The sequence below is a fragment of the Gossypium hirsutum genome, chromosome A05, assembly GCF_007990345.1.
Source record: "Gossypium hirsutum isolate 1008001.06 chromosome A05, Gossypium_hirsutum_v2.1, whole genome shotgun sequence".
In the NCBI taxonomy this organism is placed as follows: Eukaryota; Viridiplantae; Streptophyta; class Magnoliopsida; order Malvales; family Malvaceae; genus Gossypium; species Gossypium hirsutum.
In genome coordinates, this window is record NC_053428.1 from 107,187,466 (window position 1) to 107,209,822 (window position 22,357).

General features: G+C 30.6%; 3 protein-coding genes and 1 pseudogene across 9 annotated transcripts; 2 read left to right on the top strand and 2 right to left on the bottom strand.

Moving 5' to 3' along the window:
* The first annotated feature begins 234 nt into the window (after positions 1–234).
* LOC121229660 (uncharacterized) lies at positions 235–3,485 on the top strand. 2 transcript variants are annotated; one of them, XM_041114430.1, is made up of 6 exons: positions 235–430; positions 762–908; positions 976–1,083; positions 1,701–1,767; positions 3,160–3,213; positions 3,329–3,485. In XM_041114430.1, the coding sequence occupies exons 2-5, from the start codon at positions 792–794 to the stop codon at positions 3,183–3,185; spliced, it is 318 nt and encodes a 105-aa protein (XP_040970364.1). In that variant the 5' UTR covers positions 235–430; positions 762–791; the 3' UTR covers positions 3,186–3,213; positions 3,329–3,485. The 2 variants fall into 2 exon arrangements, with proteins under 2 accessions (XP_040970364.1, XP_040970365.1); XM_041114431.1 differs by lacking the exon at positions 235–430 and having other exon boundaries at positions 468–908.
* Positions 3,486–5,866: 2,381 nt separating this feature from the next.
* On the bottom strand, positions 5,867–8,192 carry LOC107956438 (F-box protein At2g02240). Its single transcript, XM_041114432.1, has 3 exons — positions 8,022–8,192; positions 6,698–6,816; positions 5,867–6,462 (listed from the first exon to the last, which is right to left on the bottom strand). The coding sequence occupies exons 1-3, from the start codon at positions 8,190–8,192 to the stop codon at positions 6,036–6,038; spliced, it is 717 nt and encodes a 238-aa protein (XP_040970366.1). The 3' UTR covers positions 5,867–6,035.
* LOC121229661 (putative F-box protein PP2-B12) lies at positions 8,165–20,563 on the bottom strand (annotated as a pseudogene).
* LOC107952703 (uncharacterized) lies at positions 13,800–18,088 on the top strand. 6 transcript variants are annotated; one of them, XR_005927580.1, is made up of 6 exons: positions 13,803–14,246; positions 14,433–14,557; positions 14,943–15,024; positions 15,645–15,700; positions 16,037–16,229; positions 16,984–18,087. XR_005927580.1 is itself a non-coding variant. In XM_041114434.1 (5 exons), exons 2-5 carry the CDS (start codon positions 14,504–14,506, stop codon positions 17,017–17,019), a joined length of 345 nt encoding a protein of 114 aa, XP_040970368.1. In that variant the 5' UTR covers positions 13,807–14,246; positions 14,433–14,503; the 3' UTR covers positions 17,020–18,088. The 6 variants fall into 6 exon arrangements, 3 of the variants coding, with proteins under 3 accessions (XP_040970367.1, XP_016743347.1, XP_040970368.1); XR_005927579.1 differs by having other exon boundaries at positions 13,804–14,246; positions 14,949–15,024; positions 15,639–15,700; positions 16,984–18,086; XR_005927578.1 differs by having other exon boundaries at positions 13,806–14,246; positions 15,639–15,700; positions 16,984–18,085.
* Positions 20,564–22,357: the final 1,794 nt, after the last annotated feature.

Genomic DNA, 22,357 nt, shown 5'->3' on the forward strand with positions numbered 1-22,357 from the left:
CTTAGTGGCGTTTTTTTCTTAAAACGCCGCAAATGTGGAAGGAAATAAAAGGTAAAATCCCGCTCACTCCCAAAAAATGATTTTTGGTTACCCGCTCATTACTCCCTCTTCTTCTCATCTCTGTCGGTCGTCCTAAATCCCCAAATAAGAGTTTGTTTTTCTTAGCTGAAATCCCCCAAATAGAAATCGGACCGAGCAGCTTTGCATCAAGGAAGAAGAAGAGTCAGGAAAGCACAAGCAGTTAAGTTGCCCTCATGGCTTGTGAAGGCGAGTATTTTTGGCATGTAATTCAGCTACAAAATTTTCAGTATTATGGAACCATTTATGTTGGGTTGATTTATTGGGATTAACTCTCGCGCTTCACGGTGGTTGTAGGTAGGCAGGCAGTAAACAGGAAAAATTATTTTCAGTCCCGCGGTTCCCGTCAAAGGTCCTCAAGCTTTAAGCTTTTTTAATCTTTTCCTTCTCTCGCGCAAGAATAAATAAATAAATATATTGCTACAGTATAGTCGTTTTAGATGTTATGTGTAGCAGTGTTCTCTATGTATAGATATTTACATTTTGTGATTCCTAGCAGCTCAAGCTAAAGGATAAAGTGTAGTCCTAAAGCTTCTTGGTGTATCCTTGTGTGTTCCTTATTCAGCTAAAGGCTAAACCCTCTTCTTGATTATTTAAGGAGGATTTCTGCTTCTTCCCTAGTTATGATGACATAAAATTCCCAAACAAACTTGAAGGTGATTTATATATCCTCACTTTTGCAGCATCTACTTCGACTGCATTCCATCCAAAGCATGTCTGAAGAATCTTTTAAGCAACTGAAGAAAAGAGGTCAACCAAACCATTTTCCAACCGGCAACCAAAAGACGAACAAGAGAATCACCGATCAAAAAGCTCGACTGGAAAACAGGGTTAGAGCCTTTTGCTTTCAGGTTTCAGCTTGGAATAAATGTATGACTAAAAAATCTTTACTCTCAGGAAATTGTAGTGAAACTTACAGAAGCAGCCCCAATTGTTAAGCAGCTCTTGGAAGCCTTTAGCAGCATCAATGAAGGCAACTTGCTGCAGACAGTTACATATATACGGGTAAGTCATGATGCCTTATAGGTTTCTATATGTTACTGAATTTGCAGCTTGGTAATATTATTTTTGATGAACCATACAATACAACAACATCAAGTTTCAAGTATTGGATTTAGGAAAGTTATCGTTAATAAATCTGAAATAGCAGCTGATGTAGTTTATACAAATGGAGTTCAATTTAATTTATTGAATCATTGAAATTTGCCTTAATCCTTTTACTTAAAATTGAATCATTGAATTTCATTTTTGATCCTATAGTTATCTGGTTGGCCTGCTTGCATTGGCATCCTATATATTTTGAGCTCAATATTCCCACTTTGCAGCACCAGCTAGTCTACTATATATTTGATTATTGACAGTGAATATGATGGGTGGATGGAGATTGATTTTGCCTTATTAGCCTCGACCCTTGCTTCAAGCTCCACTACTGGGGTCTGGCTTCCAAAACTATGATTTCGTCATTCTTGATTCTTGAAGCAATGTTGTTGAAGATTCTTTGCATCCTAAAGACATTTGTTTTAGATTCTTATTTACTGATTCCTTTCTATTTAATGGATGTTTAATTATGTATGCTTGAAAACATATAACTAGTATATCTTTTAACTCTTACCGTGTGTTAGGAAAGAAGATTTGCTGTCTTGGTATCATCACTACTATCTAGCCAAACCAAAGATCATGTTACTCATGGTAACTCCCTAATCTTTTAGTTTAGTTTACAGTTATATATCAATTCAACTAATCATCTTCTTGAAGTATTAGACATTCTAGTAATAATTTGCAATAGTAGGAAATTGGGGCATCTAGTGCTTGTTTTGCTTGGGGGTTGTAAAAAGTTTTGCATCATAAAGTTCTTAAGCATTATACTTTCATGACTATTTATGATGAAAAAGTTTTCTTCAAAGTATATCATGGTTATGCTTACTTTTAATATATATTTTTCATAATCTAAATTCTTATAAAATCTCAGTCAGGGATTTTTAATGTTCTCATTTCCCTTTTTCTACTGGATCTGTAAGAAGTTTTTTTCATGTTTTTATTTTTGGCGAAGAAGTTTATCATGGATGAAACTTGATGTAATGATGAAATAAGTTGTTCATTGTGGTTGCTTGGTTGGTGACTTTCTATCCTAACATCTAGATACTTGAAAATAAGTATATGCTTTTTAATTTAATGCGTGCCTTAAGAGTTTGTGCTTGTAATCTTAACTGCGAAAGGGAATGATATGGAGAAATGTTTAAAAGCTTATATAACTGTAGCTCAACATGAACATGAAAATTCTTAAATAGCTCATAGTTATGGGCAGTGGGCACTCGAAGTAGGACAAGGACATTACCAAATCAAATTAGTTTATGATTTTTTTCCATTACTTTAAACCAGACTTATTTTTCTTAATGTTGTTAAGTGAATTTAAAATCCCCCATATAGTTTGCTTTATGACCCCTCGGTTTTTAAAGTTTCACAATTTACTTCATATTCGTTATTTTAACCCTATTTATAAAGTCTAAAAACTCTATTATATAAATCAGAAAATGCCCCTCCCCAGCACAAAAATAATTAGAATCATGTTAATGAGTTGATATGTAGGGATTTCTTTGACTGGTTAGAGCAATTCTTATGAAATACAAAAATTACAAATGATTCTTTTTAGTAAAAAAAAGGAAGATTAGTTGATGATGACAAGCTAACAATTAGTTTATGATGATAAGATTGATATTGTGAGCTATTAGGAGTGGTTTTATTTTTAGTGATTTGAACTTCATCTAGTGTAGCCAAGCTAACAACTAGTTATCTTTTTTGTGAAAAGAAAATTCTTTGCTCTGTTCTTATTTTATTTAAGATGTTATATGTTAGAAAATATTGACCATTGTAGATGAGCAAAAGAGGCAACGGCTATGGCCAGAGGAAGGCAGAAAATCTTTCTGGTTTTGAATTTGTGAAAAAACTAAAGCATAGTTGACTGCTTACGTGTGTCAGAGGAAATTAGAATCCTAACACAGATATTTTCTGCCTTATGCTGTCTATACGGTACCACATCCCAAAGGCCTTTTATTTGCTAATGCTTGTGGTATTTTCTTTCAGCTATGTTTTTGATGGGCAGCCTCTAGATTTGAAAAAACAAGAGCTTGCTAAGCGGTACTTTATTGCAAATTATTCAAATTGTTTTTTTGATCGTTTCCTTCAATATGACCGGAGCTTGATGAGTAGAATGTTGATTTTTCATAATTTTTATACTAAATTTGTTATGTAGTTACTCAAAGAGGGCAGATGCTACTGAGGATTTGCAAGAAGCCATGGTGGTATTTTTCTTTGGTCAAACATGGAGTGATAAGTAAAGTTTTCTTTTGTTGTTTCACCACTACGGAAATTAAGGTGCTGTTGTTTTTACTATTAGACTGGAAATAAGGAGAACATTGACAAAATTAAATATGTAGCCAAAATTTTGTCAGCTGTCAGTAGTAGATACTCGTAGAGTTCAATCAATTCAACGCTGCAAGAAAACGGAAGCGTATGTATAATAACCGTATTTGTAGTAGTACTAATTTTTGTTATATAATACTGAAAGGAATATATGTTCTTTTCCCATATAATGAAATTTATTTATTTATTTTTTGTTAGGAAATTTAATTGTTTATGTTAATTTATTTATTTATTATAGGTGAATGTTGAAATTTATTACTATAATTTCTTTTACTTTTATTGTTAATGAAAAGTAATACATTCAAAATAAAATTTGACCTTTCCATTTGTTATTACAAAAAATTATTTAATAAAAATGTTTAGCGGAATGGCACTTTTAGCGGCGTTTGCGAAAAAAACGTCGCTAAAAGTCATGATCTATAGCGGCGTTTATAAAAAAAGCGCCGCTAAAGGTCTTGATCTATAGCGGCGTTTGTGTAAAAGTGCCGCTAAAGGTCCTGATCTATAGCGGCATTTGTGGGAAAAGTGTCGCTAAAGGTTCTGATCTATAGCGGCGTTTGTGGGAAAAGCGCCGTTAAAGGTCCTGGTCTTTAGCGGCGTTTGTGGGAAAAGCGCCGCTAAAGTTAGCGACGCTGTCATTAGCGGCGTTTTTGGCGGCGCTTCTCAAAGCGCCGCAAATACTTTCAGCGGCGCTAAAAAGCGCCGCTAAAGGCCTAAAAAAGCGCCGCTAAAAGCCTGTTTTCGATGTTATCAAATTTGAGCCTATAATGATTTGAGCTCGAGAAAATCTGAGCAAAAATGCTCTCTTTTCCCTTTTTTTTTTCTTATTTTGAAAAACAAAACAGGTGGTAAAAAAAAATCAAAGTTCACTAAAATTAAATGTGTGCCCTATATTTGACCCTTTTTCATTAATCACATCCAATAGATCACATTCATCCAAAACATACTATATCTCATCAAAATAATATTTCCAATATAAAATTCAAGTGAAATGACCAAAATGCTTTTTTATGGAAAAATTGAACAATGACTCATTTTTACCTCTTATTAGACTTTCTTCACATCATATAGGTACCGATCAAATTCAAAGTTTATAAATCACATTTAATTTCTAATATAAGTCCATGGGTCGTAAAAAATACACGTGTACGCTTTTCACATTAAAAATGGTAAAATCACAAATTAATCTATGTACTTTCAAATATTTTCCAATTTAATCCAAAAATAATTTTCATCACATTGATTCATTTTCCAAGTTATTCTCTTGTCAAATAATCATTAATAACTCACATTTTCTCTTTTTTTTCAAATTGTATTTTTGTCAAACTTTTCAAAAATTTCAATTTGGTCTTTTTTTCACTTTCACAAATTTTCATTGATTTCCATCTCTTTATGGCTACAAGAATTGACTATTTAAAATATAAAAAAAATATTAGATTTGATTTAGTCTAGATTAATAATACATTGAATTGAACTCAATATGAATCAATTTTATACCTGTTCTAGGATTAATTTACTTATGACGTTTATTGATTGAGTACTTACCTTGATCCTTTTTAAGTGAAGGATTATGTATGTATGACTTAAATGCTTTGATACACTAAAAGCCTATGTCTCTCGAAGTAGTAAGAAAAATATTGGTATATTAGGTATGTAACTTGCACATGATGTAGTTTCACTTACATATTGTGGAATCGTAGCTTATATAAAGAGTTAATAATATCCTCTGAATGACATTATATGATTTATGAAAATAGAATATGCACATGGGTCATTTATCTTTGGAAAATGATTTAGTCATTATTTAGAGGAGTAATGATCATTTTTCATTATCGAATATATAATGGAACAATGAGATAAAAGTTAACAAATTAGGTGTATGGATCTAACATTAACAAGCCACTAATATCATATAAGCTTAATACACAAATGAAATAGAACATAACCTTTGTAGTTATATATATTATACTATATTAAAGTTGTTGAGTGTTTTTTTGTGTCTATCCTTTAAAAGAGGTTAAACTTTCTAGTTATATGATACGGTCCCTATTCCTGGATGACATCCTAGGTAGGTCCCCATGCATGCCGACACGTGCCCTATTCTAGGATTAACACGTGTTCACAATGTGAGGGTTCACTTGCATGATGGTGCGAATCCAACCTATGCGAGTTCGTGAGACGATGTGAACTTATCACATGTGAACTATGTAGGCTACGGGTTAGTCCCAGTCGAGTAACCAGGTAGCGAGTTGGTAATAGCGAACATTATAACAAAAGTCATTTTATTGAAATGTTATAATGAAATTGAAAATAACTTAATAAAAAAATTATAAAAGGTCACAAGATAAAACATCAACAAAAATAAATATAAATTAATAATATTTATTTCATAAGACTTTTTCATTATTTACATGAACCAGTTTGAATCAACTGAAAGACTCACCTATTTAATCATAAATCCAACTCTTAAAAGGTTTGAAAAAAATAAAAATAAACTTATGAGTCGCGAGTCAGAGCCCAAATCCAATGCACATAAATTAGGCGATGGCCCTGATCTCAATTCCCTGGAAAATGAGACCACCTTTCCAGTTACCACCCTCAATCTCCAAAGCACTCATTTCCAATTCCCCAGCATTCATGCATCCCTCATTGAAGAACTCACCCATCTCAACCTCTAACCACCCATCTACTCTAGCCTTTGGGAACTGAACATCATTAGGTGTAGGTTGTAGATCTATTGGAATACGGTCTCTTTCTGGTTCCAAATAGGCAGCTCTTTTACTACCTTCAGTGCCAACAACTCCAACACTAAGTTTCACTGGATAAAATTCAAACCCATAAACATTACGTACTTTGTATACAAGGTAAGCCTTGTAGTGCGTCTTGGGTGAAAGCATGCACACACTAATCTTGCCGCGGATTTCAAACCAACAAACACTAATAAGTTTTGGTACCCTTTCAAACCTATTTTAACATCAAAATGTTTTACATGTTACGAGTAGTGGATTCAAATATTTGAATATGTTATCGACAAAAACAAAGTGAATTTATATAATAAATATTCAATGATCAATATTAATATCCGTTTTGAATTTGTTGCAAATAATAATTAAAATAAATGATTCCGAATAATATTCGAACTCGCAAAATGTAAATTCATTGCCATTCCTAAATCCAACGGCAAGGAGGAAAGAGAGACCTGGCCTCGAGTATACGAACCCAACTCCAATAAGTTGGAGTGTTAACCCATTCAATGTAGAGTTCCTTGGGTGATAGCATGTAACATTTCTTGCCACTCGCTTTTTCCAACCAAAAATACTGTTTCATCAATACCAACATTGCTAAAACTCAGTTACATGCAAACGAAAATGAAAACATAAACAACCAAAAAGGAATTGTTAAAGAAAAAGATTTAAGTAACAATGCATGATAAGTTAAGAGCTTCCTACCTTTGTTACTTGCCTATTTTACTTTTCCCAAAAGATTTTCAATATAAATTTAAAACATATTAAACATATAAGGGAAACATTAAACATAATTTTCATATAAATAAAAATCACATATCTTGTTAATTTAATTATTTAAATTTACTCTTTGTTTTATCCAAATACACTTTTGCCTTCAAAAATTAAAAGAAAAATGAACCACAAGAATAAATTAGTTGCTATTTTTCCACATATAAGGGAAACAAACCATATTATCATCAAAGGAAAATAATATATTTCAAAAAAAATTTTTAAGTTCAAAATAGTAATAATGTTGGACAAAGGCAACATGTGATTTTATGTTTCAATTACTATTTACTTCGATTTTTCATAGGGCAGCTACCCGCTCAAGCTTGAAGGCTTACTTGAAATTTAGGAAGGTTTGGGTAAAAAAATTAAACTTGAAAAATGAGTTTAGGAAAAAATTAGGCCCGTTTAAAATACGAGTCAAGTTCGATCTTGAACATTCAAGGTCTAAGCCCAACCCGGTTCGACCTATTTTTAAGTTTATAATATTTTATATTATGTTATGTTAATATATTATGTAATTTAAAACATATTAAAAAAATAATGTTAAGATGAGTATATAAAAAATTTCAATAAATAAAAAATGTATAAAATTATTAAATATTAAAATAATATAATATAAATATTTTTTAAAAAAATTAAAAATAATATGGGAGGGCCTAAAACAGGATTGGGTTAGTCTTTTGCAAATATAAGCGGATTTAGGCAAAATTTTAAGCTCATATTTCGGGTCAAGGCGGGCTTGGGTAAATATAAAGTATGTTAATATCATACTTAGGCCCGACCTGAACCCGACTAGACCCGGCCTATGAGCACCTCTATATTTACTGTATAATTTTACTTTTAGAATACGAAGCATGTATCTAAATTTCATTTTTGGGTTAAAAATTTCAAATTATTAACTTATCTGTCCTAAATGTAAATTAAATTATATAAAAATGCTAACGAATTTTTCAATACAATTTAAAGAAGAAAAAACCTAAAGGAGAAACAGAGAAAGGACGAAATTACCTTCCGTCCACCTTCAATGAGGACAGGGTTTCCGCCTAGACTAAGATAAATATCTTTCTTGGAAGAGAAAGAGACCAGTGTGGGAACTAAATCCTGGTATTGACATGGCAACAAGCTTTCCCAAGCAGTAACAGATTCAGCAGTTGAGAGTCTGAAAATTTTATTATCCATAATTCAATTGGTATTCTAACAGATAACAATTCAATCAAAAAAATATAAACTCACGAATCCAAGCCCAAATTTGAGTCACATAGATTAGGCGTGACGGCCCTGATCTCAATCCCCTGGAAAATGAGTCCTCCCTTCCAATTACGCCATCTATCTCGATAGCAGTCATTTCCAATTCCCCATCATCAATGCATCCCTCATTGAAGAACTCACCCAACTCAACCTCTAACCACCCGTCTACTCTAGCCTTTGGGAGCATCTCATCTTCAACTAGTGTAGATTGTTGCTCTGTTAGAACATGTTCTGGATCCAAATATGCAGTTCGCATACTACCATCAGTTCCAACAAGTCCAACACTAAGATTCACAGGATAATAGTCAAACCCATAAACATCATGTACTTTGAAAACAAGGTAAGCCTTGTAAAGTGTCATGGGTGAAAGCCTGGAGATACTAATCTTTCCACGGATTTCAAACCAACAAACACTCAGGAGCTCCGGTACCTCTTCAAACCTATTTTAATATCAAAATATTTTAAGTGATAGCAATGATAGAAAATGAGTTGCTAGATAAAGGAATGTAAAGGGAAAGAGGAGTTTTGGATTATTGATATGAATAGTAAATTTAGATATTTGAATATCTTATTTGCGTAAATAAAGTAAATTCAGATAATAGATATTCAATGATGGATATCTATGTCAATTCTGAATCTACTGCGAATAATGAGTAAAATAAATGAATTTAAATATAATTCAAATTTGTAATATTTAAATTGTTGAAATGTATATGAGATATTCTCAATTATCAAAATATACACTATTCATTTTCATCCCTAAATCCAACGACGAGGAGGAGAGATAGACCTGGCCTCGGGTGTAGACACCCATCTCCAATAAGTTGGGGTGTTAACCCATTCAATGTAGAGATCTTTGGGTGACAGCATGTAACATTTCTTGCCACTCACTTTTTCCAACCAAAAACTCTGTTTAATCAATACCAATATTGCTAAGACTAAGTTATATGCAAAGAACAGAAGAATTAAAAGTAAAAATAAACAACATAAAGGAATTGCTAAAAAAAAATTCAAGCAACAATCAAGGGCCAAATCAGAAATTTTTTTTGTAAGAAGGGGGCAAAATTCAATTGTATATTTTTTTATTATAGTAAAAATACAATTTTATCATTTTTGAGCTGTCAAAATGTAATTTTATCAAGCTTATTAAAAAAATAGAATAGTATAATTAGCAAAAGAAACTAAATCCGAACTGATTCAATATAAATTAAAATCACATACTGAAATAAAAGTTGGTTAATGTGCAATTATATACATAAACTTTCATTTTGTGTAATTTTATACATGAAATTTTGCTTTGATCTATTTCTTATAAGTTATTAACACAATTATTGATATAACATCATTTTATGTTTATATATTGCATACATAAAATAATTATATTTATTCAATATAAAAAATAAATTGATGTATTTATTTCTTTAACGTGTATGATTCAATCAAAATTAAAATTTTAAGTATATATTTAAACCATAATTAGAGTTTCACATGTATAATTACACTAAATTACAATTCATGTATAATTTTAAAATTTATCTCTTTATTTATAAAATATTTTTAATTGAATGATTGAATTAATAATTATAGATAAGAAAGAACATTAAATATATTTAGGTTTGATAGAATGACTTGATTTAATTAATTTAAATTTAAAATTAATTTTTATAATTCTAATAACTTAATTCGATTAATTTAAATTTTTCTTTAAAATTTCAAATTCGCAAGTTATACGTCTTAAATGGAAATTAAATTACATAATAATTCTATGGAATATTTCATTGTAATTTAAAGAAAAAAAAAGTAAAGGAGAGAGAGAGAGAATGAAATCACCTTTCGTCCACCTTCAATGAGAACAGGATTCTCACAGAGGCTAAGATAAAGCTCTTTCTTGGAAGAGAAAGAGAGAGACGAGGGAATTAAAGCTTGGTATTGAGATGGCAAGAAGCTTTCCCAAACAGCATCGGATTCAGCAGCCAATTTAAATATAGTTGAAACAATCGACAATCTACAGGCATCTCGAGGGGAGGTAAAGGAAATGATGGTGGCGATACAATCTTGTGGAAGAGCATTAAGGTTGAGAGTGTCGATGCTAAGGTCTCCATTCCCTCCTCCTTCCATTTCAGAAACTTTAGATTTCATGAGATCCAGTCAAAATTAGAACAAGGAAAAACCGTTTGGGATTAAGCGTGAGAATTGCGATGGGATGTGAAGGATATATATAGATGGAAAAATAAGGAATAAAAAATCTCTAAGCTTAGCTGGTTAAAGTCATTCACTTTTGGTTATAAATTAAAAATTGGAAGGTAATGCGTCTCAATCGGCAATAGAACCTGTATCTTATCTCTAAAATGAGCTTTTCTCTCAGGGAGACTTGATTATGTGTCGAGTTAATTAATTATGTTTGAAAGTATGTTTAAAAGAGTGGAAGGATTTAAGTAAAAATATAAGTCCGAAAATTAGGTTTAGAAAAAAAATAAGACTTGTTTTCTAAACGGTTTTTTTGGCTCGAGCCCGGCTTAACTTGAAATTGTCTAAATTTTTTTCACTATTTTTTACTACTGTTTTGTTGTTGTTTGCTAGCATTTTGACGTTGTTTTGCTGCTATTTTGCTATTATATTGCTCCTATTTTGTTATTGTTGTTTAGATATTGTATAACTTTTGTTTTATTATTAATTTTACTACTACTTTAGAGACATTTGTTTGCTAAGTTACAAATTATGTTAATGTTATTCAAGTATAAAAAAGTTTTTTAATGTATTTTTAATTTGTTAAGAACATGTACTTTAATGCTTTTAATGTATTTGATGTATTACATTTTTAAAATTTATTTTTATATAAAAATGATACAAAATTTTAATCCACGCAAGCTGGGCTGGACTTTGACAAATTTTAAACCCATTTTTCGAGTCGGGCCAAGTTTGAACCTAAAAACGGGTCTAAAACTTTGTATTAACCCAACCCAACCCATAATCAAACCTATTACAAGTTCTAAATTTTGCAAATCACCTCCCAATTAATTTTTAATTTACAATAGGACTAATACTCCAATTCAAATAGTTAGTAATTATAGAAATTGGACCGACACCTAATCACATTCTCTAATCTTTAGAGGGAATGTGAAAATTGAGTAACATATATAAAGTGATTAACCATGATAATTGTTATTATTTAAATCTCTGATTAAATATGTCACGAGTCATCGGGCATTATTTTAATCAGGAAAATTATGAAAGTATTTTTCAATAATTAAATTAAATTATATTTATATGTAGTAAAATTTGAATTCGTGTTGTTTACATTAACAAAATATTAATTTTACTACTTATAATATGTCAACTTTATTTGTATTCTTAATATGTATAAATGGTACTTTTTATATATTGTATATAAACTAGTTTATATATAAATAAATTATTTCATCTGTCACTACGATTCTTTTATCTTTTTTTCAATCATCTGTCACTTCTACTCTCTTTATCATTTTGATTATTCACTCGAAAGAAATGAATAAAAGAACCGGTTTTTCTGCAAAAGGCAAAGACAATAGGGCTTTGGTTGTCAGAGCCATGAAAGACGATGTTCAAGACACACTTGCTGTGATACCTGCTCAACAATTGGAAGCTATCAGTGCACCCACTACAGGAAAATAGGGCTTTAGCGGCGTTTTTAGCGGCGTTTTATCAAAAAACACTACAAAAATTATAAAAAAACGGAGCAATAGCGGCGTTTTACCAAAAATGCCGCTAAAAACAGAGCAATAGCGGCGCTTTTTGTTAAAACGCCGCTAAAAACAGAGCATTAGCGGCGCTTTTGGTAAAACGCCGCTAAAAACCAGAGCATTAGCGGCGTTTTTTGGTAAAACGCCGCTAAAAACCAGAGCATTAGCGGCGCTTTTGGTAAAACGCCGCTAAAACCCAGAGCATTAGCGGCGCTTTCGATAAAACGCCGCTAAAAACCAGAGCAGTAGCGGCGCTTTCGATAAAACGCCGCTAAAAGTCATATAATCCCTAAAAGGGATTATATACTAAATATATATTTTTGGGTAAAAATATAGGCCCAAAATATGGGTTTGGGCAAAAAAATGAGGCCCGTTTAGAAAATGGGCTGGGCTCGGGTAAAATTTTTTTGGCCCGGGCCCGGCCCGAATTATATACTAAATGTATATTTTTTTATTTTTAATCATATTGATATTTTATTTTTAATTTTAATATAATCACTTTTTATTATATTTTCAATTTGTCTATTGTTTTAATAATTATTTTAATATCATTTTTTATTTGTTTCTTGTTTTAATATTTGTTTTAAATGTATTTGATGATTTATTATATTTTAAAATTTTTTATTTAATTAAATAAGTTAAAAAAATTAATATGGGACGGGCCGGGCCGTGCTCAGGCTTAACAATTTCATTTCGGGCTGGGCTTGGACAAATTTTTAGGCCCATATTAAATGTATTTGTTTTAAATGTATTTGATTATGGTTTAAAGGTGGTTTAAGGGTTGGGGTTTAAGATTTAGGTGTTAGGTGTTAGGGGTTAGGGGTTAGGGGTTAAGGGTGGGGGGTTCATGGTTCAGGGCTTATGTTTTAAGATTTAAGGTTTAGGGATTAGAAGTTTAGGGTTTAGATTAGTTAGTGCTTTTTAATTATATAATAAATATTTTATTATATAATTATAAAAGAGATAGTATTAATTTTAAAATATTGAATTAATTATCATTATAGTTTAGGGTTTAGGGTTTAAAGTGTATGAGTTATTATTTTAAGGTTTATGGATTATGGGTTTAGGGATTATGATTTATGGTTATGTAAGAGATAATTTCCCCATTTTCCCTAATCCGAATCTTTAAAATAATCACCCCTTTTTCCCCAATTCAAAATCCAAAATCCCCGATAAATGTTTCTTTTTCTAACAATGGTTTAGTGTGCAATTGTATACATGAACTTTAATTTGATCCAGTTCTTGTAAATTATTAACTCAATTATTGATATAACATCATATTATATTTATATATTGCATACATAAATATTTATATTTATCCAATAGAAAAATATATTGATGTATTTATTTTTTAAAATTTGTATGATTAAATCAAAATTAAAGTTTTAACTATACATTTAAACCACAATTAGAATTTCACGTCTACAATTACACTTTAAACCGAAATTCATATATAACTCTAAGATGTATCTCTATTAAAATTTAGGTGTATACATATAATTAAATGCCATTTATATAAAAATCTAAACAACTAAAGCGGACCATACTTAAAAGAATAATACTTGTATTACTGTGTCATTTTGTATTTTTTTAATTCATCGATTTCATTTTATTTCTGTTAAAGTTTCCTTTTCTATTTTATATGATAATTTAAAAATTAAAAAAATCTTCAAAAAAATTTTAAAATTTTAAAATTAAAAAATAAAAAATAAAAAACTTAAAAATTTAATAGTTAATATTTTAGTTCATATTTCAGTTAAAAATTCAATATTCAAAAATTAAAAAATTCTAAAAAATGATAATGTCAGCACAAAAAATTTATAAGAAAAAATAGAAAAAAAATATGTTAAAAATGAAAAAAAATCAAAATTGAGCAGTAATAGCGTTTTTGAGTAAAACGCCACAAAAAAATTGGACTATAGTGGCGTTTTTATTAAAAACGCCATAAAACACTTTTTTATCCCGTTTTCAAAATCCCGCTCACAACGAAAAAAAGAATTTTGGTTATCCGCTTCTCATCTTCTTTCTCATCTCCTTTTACTCTCAAAATTTGCCCCCAAATTTCCCTAAAGAAGCTTTGCTTTTTTATTATTATGTTTTCAATTATTTTCAGTTATTGAATGTCTTTCCCTAAAGAAGCATAGATTGAAGAGTACAGTGTACTAAATTAGGGTTTATTCGGCTATGAATTTTAATTTCTATATTATGTTAATTGCAGGATGATTCATTACTTGCTGATGAAAAGCTTAAGGCTCTACAAGAGGAGGTTCGTTTTAAATGGTTTAATATAAATATAATCCCTAATTCCATTTTTTTCTAATATAATCCCTCATTTTCTTAATAGCAACTTCACTTTTTTTTCTTTTTATAATGTTAGATACAACGGTTTCTTCTTGTGAAGGAGTTGATTGTTTGAAGCTTAATAGGTTTCATAAATTTTGCAAAAAACCAGGTTGAGAGAAAGAGAGAGAGTTCATCATATGTTTGAAGAAGCAGAACAGAGACTTGATTTAATTATTGCATATGGCATCGAATACAAAAACTCTCTTGCATTTCGAGGATCTGGCTCTCCCTTCGGTATGTTTTCTGGGTTCTTTTCTTTTCATCAAAGTTTGTTTCCATTGATCATCATTGTCCAAGGTTTAGCTTCTTGGTTCTGCATCATTGGCTTGTTTCTCTACTTTTAGGAACACCTTTGGTGTTATATAACTTTTTGGTTTTCTTGAGTGGTAGTATCTGCAGATTTCTTTAACTTCTTCTGGTTCTTCCTTCACGGTTATATGATGTTTCTATATTGAATTTTTTTTATCAAAGACCCTCTAACAGTTTCATCATGAACATGAAAAAAAAGGGTAACTTCAAGCTTCTGCAATCTCAGCAGCAGTGTGAATTGCACACATGCAAGTATTGCTGTTTTAGAGTTTAATTCACTAATTTAGAAATCACATTGCTTAAACTCCAGTTTCAGGTTATAGTGATGAGTGCAAACAGGGGGTGCGCTCAATGCAGAGAGAAAGTCTCTAAAGTTACTTCTAAAATGACTGGTAGGAACTTTGATGGGTAAACCTCATATCATAGCAAACTAATCTCTTTAAATTGTCCAGTCTAAAAATCTTCAAAACTAAACTCCATTTCTAAATTTTCTTGAGAAGATTTCATCAACTCAAAAATTGAGGATAAATTGGTTTGGAACAGATAAGAATGTTCAGAATAAAGGAAATTTTTGTTTATGAAGGGTAATTACTAATGAAGTGACGGAGGTGGAATTTAGAGATCTTTGATAAATTAAGCTTAAAGCTTGGGTTGTTTATGTTTATATGCATAAGCTGAGCAGAGGCTTAATAATGTATGGATGCTTTGTGGAGTCCCTGTTTTGAATTTTAGAATCATATGTAATCTCTTTAAAAATTGGCATTAAATTGTTTTTAGGTTTTATAATAACATTTCTCTTTGTGATGTTATTATGCAACTTATTTGATTTAACGTCTGGATGCTTTTAGGAGTACTTGTTTTGAATTTTAGAACCATATGTAATTTCCTTAAAAATTGGCATTAAATTGTTTTTAGGTTTTATATTAACATTTCTCTTTGTTATGTTATTATGCAACTTATTTGATTTAAAATTTTAAAACATTTATTTACTTAAATGTTTTTGCAGGAGCAGGTTTTATTTGGTTTAAGATTCTCTAGCTTGACAATGTTAAAGCAAAATTCGGTTGGGTAATTTCTTATGTCTACTGTAATGTTCTTGATTTTCATTGTAATTTTCACAGACACATTCTCTCTTCCACTTTGTCATAGGGACACGAAGGAGTAAGTTATTTGAATTTCCTCAACTTAATGGCAATAATAGTTGTGGCTTGGCTTACATGTGAAATTTACCTTGTTCTGCATTAATTTTGTGAAGTACCACTAACCAATGACAAATTTAATTTGCATTTTGTTTTCTTTCGCTTTTTCATAAGTTTTGCAAAAATTAAGTCCAAATGTTGATTCTTAATTTGATATGTAATTAGCTCTAATTTCAAATAAATTTTTTCTTACCTTATAATGCAGGCTGAGAATGGGTCAGGTGAGCAAAGTTGTGGAGGTTGAAGGTTTGGAAATTTATTGTAGCATCTGCAAGGATGCTGCCAAGGATTTGAGCTTGAGCAATACTGGGGGTTCTGAATCCTGGTTCAATTCACACAGTGTTGGTGATAAGTCTGAACATATAGTAGAACCATTCAATGTATCACTGCCACTTTTGGTATGCAAATTTTATTGGAGCTTTTTAATTCTTCTGCTCAAGATTTATCCCTATTTGAATTTCATTGTAGTCTCTATGTAATGTTGGTATTGGTTGGTGATTTCTATATATCTTTATATGTGCTGAAATGAAAAAGAGTAGTCTGTAGCAAAGCTAGGGAGCTGCTTTAAGGCAATCATAGTTATATCTTTTATGAACTTTTCTCTTCAGGATTTTTGTTGATCTTTGCTTGTGATAACAAGACTCTTTTGTTCTATTAGTCTCTTTTATGACTAAAATCAGTTAACATATAGTGATTTTATTATTCTGTAACTCTCTCTCTGCCTATGCCTTATGTTTTACTTGCATCCTTAATATGGGCATCATGTGAAGCATGTCAGCATCTTGAAGGCATTTTTTTTTAAATTTCATTACCTTTAGCGGCGTTTGTGGGAAAAGCGCCGCTAAAGGTAAAGACGCTCCGCTAAAGGTCAAGACCTCTAGCGGCGTTTGTGGGGAAAGTGCCGCTAAAGGTCTTGACCTATAGCAGCGTTTGTGGGAAAAGCGCTGCTAAAGGTCATGACCTTTAGCGGCGTTTTTTTAAATAAACGCCACAAACTTTAGTGGCGCCGTCTATAGCGGCGTTTTTTGCGGCGCTTGTAAAAACGCTGCAAATAGTTTTAGCGGCGCTTAAAAGCGCCGCTAAAGACCTTAAAAAACGCCGCTAAAAGTTAATTTTGCTGCAGTGACCTATTGTTTCCTCTCATGATGATAGGATTTGCCCTCTCTTGGATGTCGTGGACAAGCTTAGGAATTTGATGGTGATGAAAGGAGGGATTCAACTACCCACCATTGTTGTGGTTGGTGATCAATCTTCAGGGAAATCCAGTGTACTTGAATCTCTTGTAGGTATTAACCTTCCCAGGGGACAGGGGATATGCATTAGAGTTCCTCTCATAACGAGGCTTCAAAATCATTAGGCATCGGCATCGGAGTTTTCGTTGGAGTTCAATGGTAGAATTGTCTCCACGGATGAAGAAGACATTGCCAATGCTGTAGTGGAAGCGACCAATGAGATTGCTGACCAGGGTAAGGGTATCTCAAATAATCCCTTGACCCTGGTTGTTAAAAAGAATAGAGTTCCTGATTTAACAATGATTGATCTACCTGGTCTCACTAAAGTCCCAGTTCATGGGCAGCCTACGAGCAAATTAGAGATATCATCATGAACTATATCAAGCCTGAGGAAAGCATGATCCTCAATGTTTTATCCACATCTATTGATTTTTCAACATGTGAGTCCATTAGGATACCCGGCAAGTAGACAAGACGGGGTTCAAACACTTGCTGTCATAACGAAAGTCGAGGGTTTTTTACCTCAATATTATAAAAAAATTTATACACGAAAATGGGTTGTCAGCCAGATTAATTACGAAAATAGTATATATTTTTAGGTTGTGCCTACTTGACAGGCACAATCGATTTTTTTAATATTAATTTTTTTAATTTAAAAAATTATTATTATATTATTTTTTTAATATTTATATTAATATATATGTAAAAATATGAGTTTTATACGAGTAAAAAAAATACCCGAAACCGGTCGAGCCTGCCAGGTAGGCACGACTAGTCGTGCCTGACAGGTAGGCACGACACCCCCTGTTGCTGCTACCTTGCCCCTGCATGCTGCCCATTTTTTCTCATGCATGAGTCATATCACTCATGGGAAAAAAAATTTTATGGCGACCTTATAAGCATGGTCCCCCCCATATTAAAGCAGCCACCGATTATGAGAAAGAAAGGAGAGAAAGGAGAAGGAGAAGAAGAAGAAGAAGAAGAAGAAAAAAGGTAATGTATTATTTTAGTAATTTATTATAAAATTATGGTGTTTTGTGAGTTTTTAGCAATGTAAATTTTTTTAAAAAAATTGTATAATTATTTTGTTAATAGTTTATGATTAAGTTATAAATTATTAGTTTTTTTGTATTTTGTTATAGTTATTTGTTTTGTTAATAATTTATGGGACTAGGTTACAAATTGTTAGTGTTTAGTGTATTAGTGTATTGTGATTTTTTTAGTAATAATATATTTTTTAAAAAATAATTTTATAGTTGATTAGGTTATATAAATTGTTAGTGTTTAGTAGTTTAATGTATTAGTGTATTGTGATTTTTTTAGTAATATATTTAAAAAATAATTTTATAGCTATTTTATTAGTAATTTAAGATTAGGTTATATAAATTGTTAGTGTTTAGTGGTTTAGTGTATTAGCGTATTGTAATTTTTTTAGTAATATATTTAAAAAAATAATTTTATAGCTATTTTATTAGTAATTTAAGATTAGGTTATATAAATTGTTAGTGTTTAGTGGTTTAGAGTATTAGTGTATTGTGATTTTTTTTAGTAATATATTTTTAAAAAATATTTTTAGAGCTATTTTATTAGTAATTTAAGATTAGGTTATATATTGTTAGTGTTTAGTGGTTTAGTGTGTATTAGTGTATTGTGAATTTTTTTTAGTAATGTATTTTAAAAAATAATTTTATAGTTATTTTGTATTAGTATATGATTATAAATTGTTAGTGTTTATAGTTTAGCGTTTTGTGATTTTTTAATGTAATTTTTATATAATGTAATTTTATATTATTATATATTTATTTGATAATTTTTATTGATTTATTAAAATGTTGATTAAATTTGTTGTTATATAATTTTATAGGTTATTTGAAAGTTCTTCTAATTAGGTATGTTTCTAGTTCTTTTTTTTAATTCGTATGTTTTTTATATTTAGATAGTTTATATGTTTTTAATTATATTATTATTGTTATCTAACATAAAAAAAATTGTAGGTAAAAAATGAGAAATTATGAGATATTTACCGTGTTTATTTCTAAAATTTGAAATAATTTATTGTATCTTTTGAAATAAGAAAAAATGAATTCAATTTTTTTAATTGCAGATTTGTAACAAATGAGTTCTTTGATTGATAATACAAATCACATATCAAGTACCATTAAGGAGATGGTAATAAAATTTTTATTTCATAGTCATGTTATTTGTTGAATTAAATTAAATTATATTGTATTAATTATTTCGCTAATATAATAATGTTAGGAGTCGTACCGCGTATTGAGAGGCCGTGTTAATAGTATAGGGTTTCAGCCAGATGAACACCTAATACCGTTCTTGGAGTTAGCCGGGTTCGGATCAGTAGCATTGATCCGGACTTTTGATCTGCGATATAATTTGATTTCCGCTTTAGTCGAGCGATGGCGTCCGGAGACCCACACATTTCATTTGCCGTGCGGGGAGTGCACCATCACTCTAGAAGACGTTGCAGTACAGCTCGGGCTCCCCATAGACGGGAACGCGATCACGAGCGTAAGTTCGATTTTCAGGCCGACAACCCTTTTCTATGTGTAATGGGCCAAATTTGCCCGACCCAAACAAAAAACAAAAAAAACCCCAAAATAAGATACAAGATAAATCAATAAACAAAAATTTTAAACCCAAGTTTTATAACAGTCCAATTACATGGTTTAATAACCAATAATAAGCCCAGTTACACAAACCTTGACCCAAATCGAGAGGAACAATACCCAATTAACCCAAGTGGCCCAGAAATTTTAGAACCCTAGGGTTCTCCTTCTGCTTGCGCCGCAACCAGGTAGCCAAGTCCCATACCTCCACTATAGCAGTCCCATACCTCCACAGCCTTCGTACATCACGCCCCCACCCCATGCGCATGCCAACAGACTGTACCTGCAAGAAAGAAACAAAAACAGCAGCGAATGGAAACAAATATATTGTATATTTTCAATTGATTTCCTTTTTCGACTATAAAAGCCCAGCTTTTAATCTTTGGAAAGGGGGGCTTCTTTCTTTTTACGAATACAGACACAAAAACAAAAAAAAATCAATACAGAAAAGCTTGAACAAAAAAGTCTCCACAAGGTGATTTGATTCTCATTTTTCTTTCGATTTTGTTTCTGTTTTCTTTGATTTATCTATCGCATGAAAAACGAATAAAAGGGAGCACACACACATACATTATACGAAAATTGAATAGAAAAATTCAAAAATAATTTCTGAAGAGAAGGGGAAAAAGCAAACCTTACCTTGTGAAACGGCCATGGATCTGTTCACTTCGTTGAGATCAAGGTTGGAAAAGCCCTAAGGTGCTGTTGATTGTTGCTGATATGCTATCGACCACCTGATTAAGTGGTGGATTCGGTGGTTGCTGGAACAGACCTTAATAAGTTGATTTTCTAAGGCTGTGAATTTTGGCTAAATGATGGCTGCGTTTGGGAAAAGAAGAAAGAAAAAAAAAGGGTTTTAAACCTAATTATCAAATGGCACCATTTATAATGAGGAAGCCCAGCGTGTTGACCCATTTCGCAAGCCTGATCTGCACATTCCCACACAAAAATGGGGAATTTGTGCGATGAATCCTTCCTATTGCACCATGCTTTCAATTGCGCCCCAGTTTAATTACCCCTTTTTTTAAAAAAATTTTGGCCTTATAATTAGTGCGTCTTTTCGCTTCGACCCGCGATTCAGTCCAGCATTATAAGCACGGGATATTTATCATTCTAGTCCCGGCATATTTGTGCGCATAACACATTGACTCTATTTTGCAATTATTTATTTGTAAATTGTTTCTCCTGTTTTAACTTTATTTCAATTAAGTCTTATCCTCATTATTTTATTTACTGCACATAAAATTTCTTTTGCATGCTAGAATATTGATTGTGATATTTTGTTGCTTTGGGTAATTGAATTTCGTAAAAAAAAACATTAAAATGATCCTTTTATTTATTCTATTATTTTAATAATTGGTATGTATAATTTGTAATAAAATTTATTTTAGTTTATGTATACTTTTAATTTTATCTTATTTTATAATTTCTTTTGAATCTATTAACTTATTTTAATGTGTATATTCTTTTTTGTTATTTAAAGGGAAATCCACCTACTTTATGTGTTGTTTAAATTATTATTAAGTACATACTTGGTTCTTTGACCTATACACATTATTAAAGCCATGCTTTTATACATATAGTTTTTTTTTAACAGAAAAATATATATCTTATATAATTGTGTTTTTTTTAAATTTATTATATATATAATTTATAATAAAATTAAGTTAATCTTGTTTTAATTAAACAATATTTTGACATACAATTATTTCTGACATTTCTTCACATGTACATAATCCATATTAAATTATTTTTACTATGGCACATGTTATTATTTTCATATAACTTTATGTAAATATTTTTCTATGTATGTATCCTCTTTCAAAGTTATTTATATGTATAATATATTTCTTTTAAGAACCCTATTTTAAATCTTATAATTTATTTATTGTATACACTCTCATATTATCCTTATATATTATATTTTTTATATATATATTTTGTTACTTATATAACTTATATATTAACTTCGTTTCTTTCATACCTTATTAATTTCATTTTTTAAAAATAATTATACCCAATTTTACTTGCATATACATGTCTCATAAATTTATTTTGTATATTATTTTCATTCCTTCATATTTAATACATTACTTAAGTTATCATGTGAACTATCCATTTTTAAATGAGTTGGTGTTTTAAATGTTTCATATATAATTTGATTTGAACTTTGTATTTTATAATAACTATTTCAATAAACATGTATTCTAAGTTTTTATGCAAATTTGTCAACTTATATACGTATTATATGATTACTAATTCATCATTATGTTGAAAATGTCTTATGTTGGTTTCTAATTCCATTTTGTTTCATATATATATATATATATATCTTTTTTTGATTTGTGCATCATTTTATTTTGTGGCATGTTATTGTTTTGGTTGTGTTGAATTGCTACATTATCATTTTCGTCATTGTATTACGATATCAATTATTTCCTATGTATGATTGTAATCGGATTATATTTTTTTGGTTAATTGTATTTAATTTTTAGTTCGCTAATTGATTGTGTCTTATGTGCGCATATTATCCTCTATCATCATTTTCCATTTGGTTCATGAAATGTGGTTTTATAAAATTCAAATCTTTATGATCAATTTTGTCCTATTTCAAAACGCATTAAGACGCTTTAAGCTAGTTTTATGATTATTCATTCAAAAATTCTTCAA

Bases quoted from the DNA above. Each gene is read 5' to 3' on its own strand.
- LOC121229660 (XM_041114430.1), top strand. From the start codon at position 792: ATGTCTGAAGAATCTTTTAAGCAACTGAAGAAAAGAGGTCAACCAAAC. The intron at 909-975 runs GTTAGAGCCTTT...CTTTACTCTCAG, and splicing joins AAGCTCGACTGGAAAACAGG to GAAATTGTAGTGAAACTTAC. The intron at 1,084-1,700 runs GTAAGTCATGAT...ACCGTGTGTTAG, and splicing joins AGACAGTTACATATATACGG to GAAAGAAGATTTGCTGTCTT.
- LOC107956438 (XM_041114432.1), bottom strand. From the start codon at position 8,192: ATGGATAATAAAATTTTCAGACTCTCAACTGCTGAATCTGTTACTGCT. The intron at 6,817-8,021 runs GTAATTTCGTCC...TTGATGAAACAG, and splicing joins TCATTGAAGGTGGACGGAAG to TATTTTTGGTTGGAAAAAGC. The intron at 6,463-6,697 runs GTCTCTCTTTCC...ATGTTAAAATAG, and splicing joins GTTCGTATACTCGAGGCCAG to GTTTGAAAGGGTACCAAAAC.
- LOC107952703 (XM_016887858.2), top strand. From the start codon at position 14,504: ATGGCATCGAATACAAAAACTCTCTTGCATTTCGAGGATCTGGCTCTC. The intron at 14,558-15,638 runs GTATGTTTTCTG...ATGTTTTTGCAG, and splicing joins AGGATCTGGCTCTCCCTTCG to GAGCAGGTTTTATTTGGTTT. The intron at 15,701-16,036 runs GTAATTTCTTAT...CTTATAATGCAG, and splicing joins TTAAAGCAAAATTCGGTTGG to GCTGAGAATGGGTCAGGTGA.